Source organism: Strigops habroptila, chromosome 15 (genome assembly GCF_004027225.2).
Source record: "Strigops habroptila isolate Jane chromosome 15, bStrHab1.2.pri, whole genome shotgun sequence".
NCBI lineage: Eukaryota > Metazoa > Chordata > Aves > Psittaciformes > Psittacidae > Strigops > Strigops habroptila.
In genome coordinates, this window is record NC_044291.2 from 1,846,281 (window position 1) to 1,857,637 (window position 11,357).

Below are 11,357 nucleotides of genomic sequence, written 5' to 3' on the forward strand. Positions count from 1 at the left end.
CGTCCCGGTGTGTGCCCGGAGCGAGCCTGGGCAGCGCTGCCGGGCAGGCGTGTTCCCGGGGCCGTAGGGAACAGGCCCCTCCAGGGCCACACGCGGCCAGCCTGGAGGGACAGAGCGGTGTCACGCTGTGCAGGGGGGACGTGGAGCCCAGCCTGGAGGTTCAGGAGGCAGGGCTGCGCCCCGCGCCGGGTCCCGCTGGCTGGGAAGGGGCTGCAGTGCTGGGACCCCCCTCTCACAGTGATGGGGACAGCTCAGACACTCCATGGTGGGACATGCTGCAAGAAAACGCAAGTTTTGCTTCACATCAGCAGAGGAAAAAGGCTTTTTTTTCAGCCCATGGACAACAGGGGAGACAACTGAGTATAACAAATACGTGCTTGTCACCCTACTGCAGAGTCTTTCACGCCTCCCCAAGGCTTCTTAAGTGCCCAGAGCTGCAGCCTTCGGGCTTTCATTAAGCCCAGGCTCAGGCTGCTGCACCGCAAGTGCTGTACAATACATGTGTTTTCCTAATAGCTTATGAGAACTGAGATATAACGTAATAAAGTTACAGGGTGAGACAGAATGGAGCTGGCTGGTCCTCTACACTGGGTTGCTCACAGGAGCATTCTGGGCCCAAATAACACAAAAAACACTTGGCAACTTCCTTGTAGTTTCTCTCCAAAGAAAACAAAGCCCCGGTTATATTAAATCTGGGAAAAATAACTTTTTTATAAGTGGGAAAATTCAAGCAAAAGTGGCATCAACAAGTGCCTGAGAGCACCTGAGATAGCATTGGGAGGACCCCAGTGCTTAGACTGGAGGGAGTGATTCCTCCAGCAGGTGCTGGTGCAGACAGTTTTGGTACCTGCACCCATGCTCGGGTGTTCATTTATCCCTGCTGTGGTTGGACCCCGCTTCTGGGGAGCCCCAGCTCTGCGGGTGAGGAATAGCAAGGAGCAGGCACAGCGCCTGGGTGCAGGAGGGACATGGGGACACCGTGCTGGCCCATGGGCCGTGCCCCACGCTGGGGCAGGCAGGCGGGTGCCAGCCTGCAGGGGAGGAAGAGGAGGAGGAGTTAGTGCTCGTTGCGGGCAGCCTTCCCAGGCAGCGCTCCCAGCTCGGGGCAGAGCAGGTGGAGCGATGGAAGCCTCGGCAGCCTCTCGCCCGGCCGAGGAGATGGAGTGGCTGAGGCAGCGCTGCTCGCTGCTGCCCGCTGCCCAGGGCTGTCCCCGCACGGGCCGGGGCACCCTGCTGCTGGTAAGTGGGGTCCCTCCATCCGCTTCGTGCTTGGGAGCTGGGGATGCGGGCGACGAGATGGGGAGCACAGTGTGTGCCAACACAAGGAACCATGGAAATACCTCTGTCTATAAGGAAACCTGATAGATAAAAGAGGATTCCTCCTGATTGTGCAGGAGGAATGTACTCAGTCTCTGCAGAGAGCAAAGGGAATTTCCTAGGAGTTTTTCCCACTTGCACTGAGGAAGCTCACAGCACACTCGGGATTGCCACAAGTTGTGTTTGGGTTTTGTATTTCTTTTTGACAGAACCTCATCAAAACTAGGCAAAAAGTCCCAGCACGGTAATTTTAAACCCTGAAGCTGTTTTTAGTTCACTGAAGCCAACACAAATTGTGCAGAAGTTTTAGTCTCTCTAAACTCAACTGGAATTCTGCTGCTCAGTCCTTTTCAGTGGAACACTGAAAATCTGACAGCAAGATTTTCAGTTCATCATTTTGGCACTGAGTTTATTTGGTTTATCAGGTAGTTTCACTCCTTCACTTTTGCACCATCCTTTGGCAAATACAATTATTTGGGGGGGAGAAAAAGCTTTTCTTTACAGAAAAAGAAAAAGGGGGGGAAAACCACCCAAAAACCCCCCAAGAGAGTGGTCGCTCTGTACTGATATTCAATGCAAATGGCCATGGGGATTTCCTCATCACATGCACTTACATTTTGCAAGAAGATTAATGATTGCCATGCTGAACAGGTCAGATTACATTTTCTTTCCTGAGCAGGAAGCATAATTACATTCTGATCTGGAAAAATACATACACCAGCATGTTTCTGTTTGTTTTAACTATCTTGAGTTGCTTCTGGGATTTGGTGCATCATATTTGTTAAATGGCTTTAGTGGGGTGAAAAAGGCACAAAAGCAGCTCTAAAAATTATGAGAAACCTTGTGATAACAAAGAATATTTCCTCAGATGGATTGGAAAAGAGGAGACAGCCAATACAGCACATCAGTCGTTTTCCAAACAGGAATGAGCTTCTGTCTTTGTGGTGACAAGAGAGATGTTTCTTAATTCCATCTTAATAAAACCGAAGTATGACATGGGCCCATGTAATTTTCAGAGGACAAAGGAGGGAGGAAATAGGGGGGAGAAAGGAATATATTCTTAGTGTTATAAGCATCTTTTTTATCACTGTAGCTGAATAAGGGCCAGATGCTGTTTATTTCAAAGCAAGACAAAAGACAAAGAGAAGAGCAGCTGTGCACTGACAGCGAGAGCTGCAGCCCCGGGTACAGGCACCATCCTCCAGCCGTTACTCAGCACACCAAATTAACCTTCCTATTGCTGTTCCTGCAGCGTCCTGCTGAGCTAATTGTGTATTTTTATGTGGCTGTGTTTATGGCATGTGAGTACAAGGAGCTGCGAAGGGGCTTGGCAGCGATACTGCCTAATGGACAGCAAAACCAACCTGTTGCCACTGTGCTGCCAGGCCATGGAGAGAGCGTTATTGTTTCCTGGAGCTCATCGGACAGAGACCTGGGCTGTGTCCGTGAGGATTTTTGTGCCCTAAAGGATGCAATTTCACTGTCCTATTAGTATGAGATAATTAGGATGAAATGAACTTAAAACCTGTGTTTAAGTCTTACTCTCCCTTGCCTGCTATTGAGAATTTGTATCATAGCCTGGGTGGGCTGCACAACATCTACCAGCAGAAAAGAGTAATGGTCCTGGGCTGACAGGGCAGGATGAAAGCTCTCCAGGTCCTGGCACAGACTGTATTACCCTGGCCCCTGCTCCCACATCAGGCTCCAGCCCAACTCTGTTTCCCATTGCCAGATCCCTACCCCTACTTGACATAGTGTTCTCCTCCTTTACACATCTGTGGAGAGGCAGAGGGTCCTCTCCCCACCAATTCCCAGAGGGGTGGACATGCCTCACCCTGCAGCTAAAGCAGGAAAGATGTGCTTGGTGTGGGAGCCACACCTGGTGGTTCCCTTCTTGCTCCGTTTTGCAATAGAAATGTGTTTTAACAGAGACAACCAGTGACTTACCCCCTTACTCTTCTTTGGAAAACCAGTCATGGCTGTGGAGGCTGTGTGGTGGGGTCTGTAACCCAGAGATCTGGGCACCTCTGGGCTGATGAAGCCTCAAAACCCGACCCTTTCCTGCCCCATTGGAGGAAAATGAGGATGTTTTCACTTAAATTACTAGTAGCATTACTGTAATGTTGAAATAAGACCAGAGACTTCCCTTGAGCCACAGTTTTACAAAAGGCAGTATTTCACCTAACATCATCGCTCACGTCTTGCATTTTAGGTGGTGACTCTGTCTTTGCTGATGTACCCGGTGCTGAGGAGCCTCGCTCTTCAGCTGCACTCTGCCATCACTGGCAGCTACATCTCTGGGACTTACTCCATTGCCTTCATCAACTGCGTCAACGAGCAGATTGCCAAGGATATTGCAAGGTACAGAGACACTTCCCCTGATGTCTGCCTGAATTGTTTGAAATGGAAAAACAAGCTTTATTCTTGCGGAATAAAGCTTTTCCTTGTCTCTCGAGAGCATCTGTGCTTCCCTGTACTTTGTACTTCTACCCAAATGGTGTTCCTTTTCTCCTGCACTCTCCTTCTCTCTCTGTACCACATATCCATTTACCAAGAGCTGTGCTTTCTAAAAGAAAGCTGGCAATTGCCTCTGAAGTCAGTGCTGCAGTAACATCAAGCCAATTCTCAATTTATACCACTGCCTTTCATTTTAAAGCCATGGCCCTAAATCTCTGGGTCCTCAGATGGATTAAGCCCCAGTTCCATGTCCTCGGATCTAACACAGTCTGTCTTCTTCTCTAGAACAACACAAATTGCAAGAGAGGTGCTTATGGAGAGGGATAAAGCACAACACACTGTCATGAGAATAAGTATAAGACAGAAGTGGTCCACAGCAAACAGAGAACAGGCATTTCTGAGGTACCACCTGGAAGCCTGCACTCTGCCCACCAAACTTCAGGGAATAAGGGCTTTGCCTTGATTTTTTTCTCCCCCTCTTTTAACATATGAGATACTTTGCATGCTGTTTTGCATGCAGGTTGTTTTTCACACATCTGTCAGTCCCTGACTCAATAGATGGTTTGTTCAAAGTACTGAAACTGTGTTGACTGGGGCAATGTTTATGATGGACCATTAAGTTTCCTGCAACACCTCCTGTGCTGTTTTCCCTGCTACCTTGCTGCTTGCCAAAAACCCTCTGTCTTCTGTAAAGCATTCCCAAAAAGTCGTTCAGGAACTGACAGGCTACTGAAAGGGATTTTGTGTCACCTTAAATACTGCAACTGTATGAAGAAATTCAAATAGAATAATGTCTGCACTGCTTGATGTCTTCTGGAAAAAGGGGTAACTGTATGTGGCTGGTGAAAAAAGCCTCAGTTTCTCAAAATGCTTCATCTTAACACCTTTGCAAATGTTTTCCACTCTTTGTTCCTTATCTTGCAGGGAAGGGAGGGGAAATAAATGACTCCCCATTGCTGAGTTACATGTACTTTAGTTGTGTTTTTACTGGTGGAGTAATTATTCTTTTGTTCTGGAGTTTGGATGAATGAGCCGTGGTTCTAGAGGATGACACACGGCCTCTACACTCATTTTCCTACACACCTTTTTCCTGTGCTGTTGCTTATTCTTCCTTTACATTGCTCAGTGGAGCACTCACTCCGATAGATCAGTCTGCAAGGAAATTTCCACTGGTTTTAAGGAAAAAGAGTTCAGTGTTTGGGAAAGCAGATTAACTGCAGGCAGAATTCAGTATCCGGTTTGTTTGTTGTGTCGGTTCTGACCCAGTTCATCTGGATTACTGTTAACTTTAAATCCTCAGAAGAAACCCCCGAGTCCACACAGGAGATCTGTCCTCTGCCCTGTGAGCAGCTGACCCCTTTGGGCTGGATGGTGTGGCCACTGCACCTCACATAAGTTACTTAACAGCCAAGCAGCCTCTGGTTCTGCCTTAGACTTGTGCATATCATTTTCCTTGCTTTTCTGCTTATTTATATTTCATCTGTCTCAATTCAGAGCCTGCTGTGAGGCAGGGACACACATTAAGTGCCCAACCCAAAGATATCATGTATTATGCTGACGTTTACCACAGATCACGTTCAGCTTTTTATAACGTTTCCCGTTCCCATGGTGGCCGCTTGTTTCCTCCGAGTTTGCTAGAACAAAGTTCAGGATCTCAGTCAGGATCGCAGCTTATTGGAACAGAGCAGAAGCAATTAGAAGCTACTCACCCAAATCAAAAGGATCTTGCACTAAAGTGACTTGGAGGATGCAGGCAGCAAAAACAAAAGGATTTGTGCCATGTGTTTGACATGACAAACGCAGCGGGGGATATCTCCGCTCATGCTGCTGCAGTTTGTTGGTCTACAGATTAACTCAAGATGCTCTACAAGCATTAAATGCCTACAAGTGGCTACACATGGTGAGCGCAAACAACCCAGAGCCTCCTTGATAGCTGTCCTCTCTGAGCCATGGGCAGGGAGAAGCCCATCTCTGTCACCTCACTGTGCTTAGGCATTAAACCCAATTCCAGCAGTTGGCTGGGTCCAGGCACTGGTTCTCCAGTACTGTGCTGGGGTCCAAGGTGGTGTAGGATCATTGGGAAGGGCTGCTTTCCTCCCAGTGCTCTGGCAGCTCCCAAATCTTCCCTGACCTGCAGCAGAGCCTTTGCAGCCCCTTGAGGGCACCTTTGCCTTGTGCTCAGAGTTGCAAGGTACAAACCTTTGCAGAGAAAGCAGGGCTGATAAGGAAGACAAATGTAAAGGAGCTTATGCACATTCAAATGAGAGCCCAGCTCTCCCTGTGGGTCAGAGGCTGATTGCAAGCTGTGGTGCAGTGGGGAAGCTCCTTGGGCTCCTCTTCAAGAGTTAATTTTTGCAGGTTGTTGAATCAGGCCTTCCACTAACTAATTATTCTGGTCTTCTCTGCAGTTCAAAGTCAACTAGAAGTTAAATGTTTGCACTGTATAGCACTTGGTACAAAGTAGTGCCCAGTGAGGCCTGTGTTAAGGAAAACCAAAGGAGAAGGCACAAGTGTCATGACTTTAACAGAGCTGCATGCAAGAGGGATGGGGCTGCCATCATTGTGAGAAGGGCCCAGACATTGCTGTGGTCAGAAAACACAACATTTGACCTAGTTCTTCTCAAAATCCACCCTGAGATTGCTTCAGTACTCTTTAATCACTTAAATATCAGTTCTGCTGGTAGACCCAAGCAGCTCTGCAATAACACATCAGCCCACAGCTGAAAGAAGCAGTCAGAGGGAAGGAATTTAATTTGGGCTTCAGATTTCTAGGACGTTTTGGGTAGAAAAACCTTGTTGTTGTTAATTTAACAAGCTCCACATTTAATCGGTTATGCGAGGAAGAGGCAGTTTGGCAGCATAAATACATGACTGGGAGACAAACCCCTTCGTATCCACCCCAGACCTGGTTCTTGTGGCCATGCCCTGGTGTGCCCGTGGGGAGATGTGCACTGGGCTGGTGCCAGGCAGGGTCCTTGCACTGTGTGAGGCACAGGTTCCGTGTGCTGCTCCAGGCCAGGAGCAACACCCAACCCTCATGCTCAGCAGGGAGTGCCCCAGAACTGTGCCAGGAGGACCTGAGCTGAAGCAGCTCCAGCTATAGGTTACCTTTTCATCTGCTTTGTCAGGGTAATAATTAACCCCAAATCCCAGGTCTCCAGTGCCAAAGCTGCTGCTGGCAGTCAGGGGCAGCACAAGGGGATGTCCCTGTGCATGGGGGTGGGTACTGAGTCACAGCAAGCTGAGACAGGCACTAACTCTCCCTCCTGTCTCACCCAGGGCCATCATGGATAAGAAGCTGGCTGCCTACGTGAACATCCTGCCGAAGAGCTCGGCCTTGTAAGTTAGGCTCAATATTCTCCAATGGAGGAGGCAAATCCAGGCTCCCTAGGGGGAGGAGATGGACACCCCCAGCCCTGGGGAGAGGAGGCAGTTCCCAGAAGGCTGATGGGTCTGTTGTTTGTTGCAAATGGTAAAGATGATCCTCACCCGTGCAAAGTGCTCTAAGCTTATTAAGGAGTGCAGATGCTCCAGCTGCCCATGGGGACCACTTATTTATTGGTTACTTGGCTACATAGAGATCTAGCAAAGAACAAGGTGATTTATGGGCCTGAGGATGTGGCGCCTATTTTTAGAGGATCTAAAAAGCTGTTAAGACAGGGAGCAGAAAACTGGCCTTTACAATATTAAGCAGCACTTTCAGGAGGGAAAAACAGTATCTTTGACCTTGAAATACAACCAGCCATGCAGGTATCCTCAGCCATCCACGCAAAGGGATTGCACTTGTCAGAGGGGTTAAAGAACAAAGCCCTAAACCAGTCTTTTGCTTCTAGGAGCACCCTGGCCTAACCCTGCTAGAAGAGGGGAGCAGGTCCCCACATTGCAGCCTCCCCACAGGAGGGGTTCCCCATAGTGCACCCCCAGGCTCTCCCAGCTGAGGCTGCTGAAATGGGGCAAACCCAGTAAGAACCTTCTTCCCCTTGTGCCACAACGGCCGGAGCCGAGTTGCTCTCGCACAGCGCTGCCTGTTCAGCTGCTTTCTCCTCCGAGCCCTGCTCAGGAGACATTGCGACGCCTCCGATTGCCTCCTCGCACAGAACCCAGCGCGCAGATGAAATCACGATGGCCTTCTGTCAACGCAAATGTTCTGAAAGGTCATTTCTGACTCAGGAGAAGTGCATCTCCTCTCCTGCAGAGAAAGAGGGGAGAAAAGCAAGACGCCGCTGTACTCGGCTTCTCAGCTGCAGCCATGACACAGTCCCTGTGGGCACTGTTCCCAGGCTTGGAACCACACAGACCCCCCATGGCCTCCCCAGTCCCAGCTCCTGTGCCCTGCTGTCCCCCTGGGCAGCTCTCTAGAGACTGGCACAGCCAAGAAGGCTCTAGTCTGTAAATCCCAGGTGCTCAGTCGTGTGCACAGCAGCATTTTTGGGCCAGTGATGCTTCTTGAGCACCACTTTGTAAAGGAACGGCCATGTACAGAAAGCAGCAAGCAGGGAAATTAACCTCCTCCCTGGGGCATTGGCATGGCTGCAGCCAGAGCTGTGTTTGCTGATGCTTCTTTTCTTTGAAATCTAGGTATTTCTGGGAAGGGGAACTGGAAGAATCCACTGAAATACTGCTGGTAAGTGACAATTCCTGCATCACAGAATCCCCATCCCACACAGCCCCAGCCTTAAGGGGTGGATTTGGGACCTGCACAAGATTTGGGACAGTACCCAAGCACCTGCCTGAGGGCATGGCGGTGGTGGCTGGGGCTGGCAGTCTGGCTCAGCCCCTCACTTTGCCACCAACAGGGGACATCCCCCTGGTAAGAGCCCAGGAAGGGCTCCTTTCACACCACCAGCTACGCTGGATGGGAGCAGTGGAACTGTGCATGCAGGAATGCTCCATCCCCTTTACTTCTCCCTTGGGTTTTGTTTCATTTTGGTTTTTTCACTCTCCACAGTTAGTGAAAACACGGACATCAAAAATAGGCGAATTGTCCAACTATGTCAGGTGAGGCTCTGGCTCCGTGGGAGCACTGGGTTTCCACTCCAAGGTAGGCTGCCATGTCCTGCTCAGGCTTTGGGAGTCAGGTCCCTTGAGCCCCTTCTCACCTAGTAAGGGTGAGGTTAAGTGGTCCTGATGTACCTTGTGCGCCAGAAAACCCAGGGATGGCAGAAAAGTTTGGTGGGAATATCAGCCCCTCCGTACTGGGTACAGGGAGGGATTCTCCTTGTCCCAACACAGGTCATTCCCTGGCTGCCTCCAGGCAGGATTTCCTGTGTTTCCCAAGCGCTGGGTGGTGAGCACAGCCAGCGTTGGGCCAGGGCCCCTGGCAGTCAGCTGCTGGCTGTGGTAAACCCCAAACTCAAAGCAACATTCTCACATGGCAAAAAGAAGATGCGGGTGCTTTGAAGTCAGCGCACGGCTGGGAGCGGAGACTTCTGCTTCCTGCGCCTGCGAGCGGGGCTGCTGGTGACACTGCTCCTCTGCGTCTGTTTCCACTTTAGATCCATCCATCCCTTTGAAATTCCTGAAACCATCAGCCTGCCTATTGACCAAGGAAACCCTCTCTACCTCAAATGGCTGGAGGAAAGTGTCCCATGGGACTAACTGAGAAGTGCAGAAAGCACCAGGTAAAATGTGCTGAGCCCTGCTGGTCTCCCTGTGCAGGCTGACACAAGGAAGCAGCTTCTGTCTTCACAGGTTTGCTCTAACACAGAAACTTAGGATTGGGAAATTCATTTGCACTTGAAACATCCCCTCCTTGGCCTGACCCTGTGCTCCAGGATGCACGAAGCAGCCCAGAGGCAGCAGGATGTGGCCAGGCACCCTACAATGCGCCAGCCCACACCCTCTCCTGCTGTCATGCAACATGCTGGTTCAAGTCCTACAGAATCCAAGGAAACAGCAAACTTGAGCAGATGCTGCAAGGATTTACCAGGAGCTGCAAGCAGCACACACACTGACGCTACCTGCCGAGCTGGGCTGAGCTGAGCAACATCCACGGCCAGTTCAGGGACACACAGTGCAGCAGGACCAGGGCATCATCCAGCCCTGCATCCCTTACCCACACCTGAACAGTGGTTTTCTACCCAGGCCACATTTAACCTTGCAAGAAGATGCTCACATTAATAATTTAATGGGATGTAACTTATGGAACAGTATCAAGTTATTTATATGACTGGGAAGGGAATAAACAGGAGTGTTTCTTACCTGGGCAGGCTCAGTGTTGTCACAGTTTGCTGGGCAGGAGGAAGGGCTCATCGTGGGTTTGCAGGGACTCTCCTTGGCCCGATGCTGACTGATGCTCCACTGGCTCCCACATGACTACTTGGTGCTTGTAAAGAAGTGCCACAGAGCATTTTGCAGGCATTCAGGCAGGGTTGTGTGGCCCCATCAGCTGTCAGAGGTAATGTGGGGAAAGCTTGGAAGTGCAGGGAAGAAAAGGAAAATGGTCTGAGCTCTGACAGCAGGAAACTTTGCAGTGCTAAATCCAAAGAAACTGCCATAGTTTCCCCTTTGCATCCTTCTGCCGTTCTTGTGCTTCACAGCAGCATCTCTCCAGCTGAGGGCACATCTCACCCTGGCATGGAGCAGGGCTCAGCAGCACCAGCTACAGCATGGCAGGCACTGGGCGTCTGCCTGGGAGCACACACTGACCCCCAGTGCCCAAACTCAATAATCCTGACACTCCAAAAAACCAGTGATGTTAAAAAAACCCCGACTTTTTAATTGTACATCAGACATATTAATTACAACTTGGGTATAACAAGGGTTGGTTATTACAAGCAGCAACCTGAACTCATAAATCTTTAGAAGGTGCACAGAGTCATTATAATTATCTATTCCAGCTAATACAAAATATACTCTGCAACAGAAATAGTTTTAAAGGCTCCACATTCAATTCTCTGCAAGATGCCAGGAGGAGGAAAGGGAACAGAGAGAGAGGAGAAGAACCAAGGCCACGTGTTGGGTGCTCCCACCCATGCAATGTCCATTGGCCATCCCATGGGAATAACACCCCTCCATGGCCCTGGCACAGCTCGTGGCAGCCCCTGGACTCCCAGGCAGCAACTTGGACAGTAACAAGGGGTTCATAGGCACTCGTGAAAGGGGAATACTTTAAGTGACCCTTTGGTGACAAAGCCAAGGCAGGACAGGGAGTGATTGGGCTGGCTGCAGGAGCTGCACCTCTCCCTGACAGGGATGGGGGGTCCCATCTCCCTACATGATTACACCTTCCATCCCCATGGGACAGCCACAGTGGTGATGGGGGAGACATGAAGAGGACATTGTTAAAAATATATCTCTCTCTCTTTCTTAGAACAGAAGAAATCTAACAAATATGTCTGATGATACTAGAATTCCTTTAAAAAAGACAATTGCTTTGCTCCTGAACACCCTGGCACTATTGCTTTAGTTAGAGAAGGGGCTGCTCCTTCCCTTCCGCAGACAAATCAACCTCACATGCTCACAAACATCCACATCACGCTGGTAGCAGAAAGCACAGCAAGGCACAGCCACAAGGCCACCAGGATGGCCGTGGGGACCCCAGCACAATCCCTTCCCCATGCCCCTGCTGTCCTCTTCAGCCT

General features: G+C 50.0%; 1 protein-coding gene across 2 annotated transcripts; it reads left to right on the top strand.

Moving 5' to 3' along the window:
* The first annotated feature begins 1,071 nt into the window (after positions 1-1,071).
* On the top strand, positions 1,072-11,244 carry LOC115617035 (protein CutA homolog). 2 transcript variants are annotated; one of them, XM_030507058.2, is made up of 7 exons: positions 1,072-1,239; positions 3,530-3,678; positions 7,054-7,113; positions 8,353-8,398; positions 8,723-8,772; positions 9,270-9,395; positions 11,087-11,244. In XM_030507058.2, the coding sequence occupies exons 1-6, from the start codon at positions 1,123-1,125 to the stop codon at positions 9,370-9,372; spliced, it is 525 nt and encodes a 174-aa protein (XP_030362918.1). In that variant the 5' UTR covers positions 1,072-1,122; the 3' UTR covers positions 9,373-9,395; positions 11,087-11,244. The 2 variants fall into 2 exon arrangements, with proteins under 2 accessions (XP_030362918.1, XP_030362916.1); XM_030507056.1 differs by lacking the exon at positions 11,087-11,244 and having other exon boundaries at positions 1,074-1,239; positions 9,270-9,982.
* The last annotated feature ends 113 nt before the right edge of the window (positions 11,245-11,357 follow it).

Coding starts and splice junctions, on each gene's coding strand:
- LOC115617035 (XM_030507058.2), top strand. CDS start 1,123: ATGGAAGCCTCGGCAGCCTCTCGCCCGGCCGAGGAGATGGAGTGGCTG. Junction 1,240..3,529: donor GCCGGGGCACCCTGCTGCTG/GTAAGTGGGGTC, acceptor CTTGCATTTTAG/GTGGTGACTCTGTCTTTGCT. Junction 8,399..8,722: donor AATCCACTGAAATACTGCTG/GTAAGTGACAAT, acceptor CACTCTCCACAG/TTAGTGAAAACACGGACATC.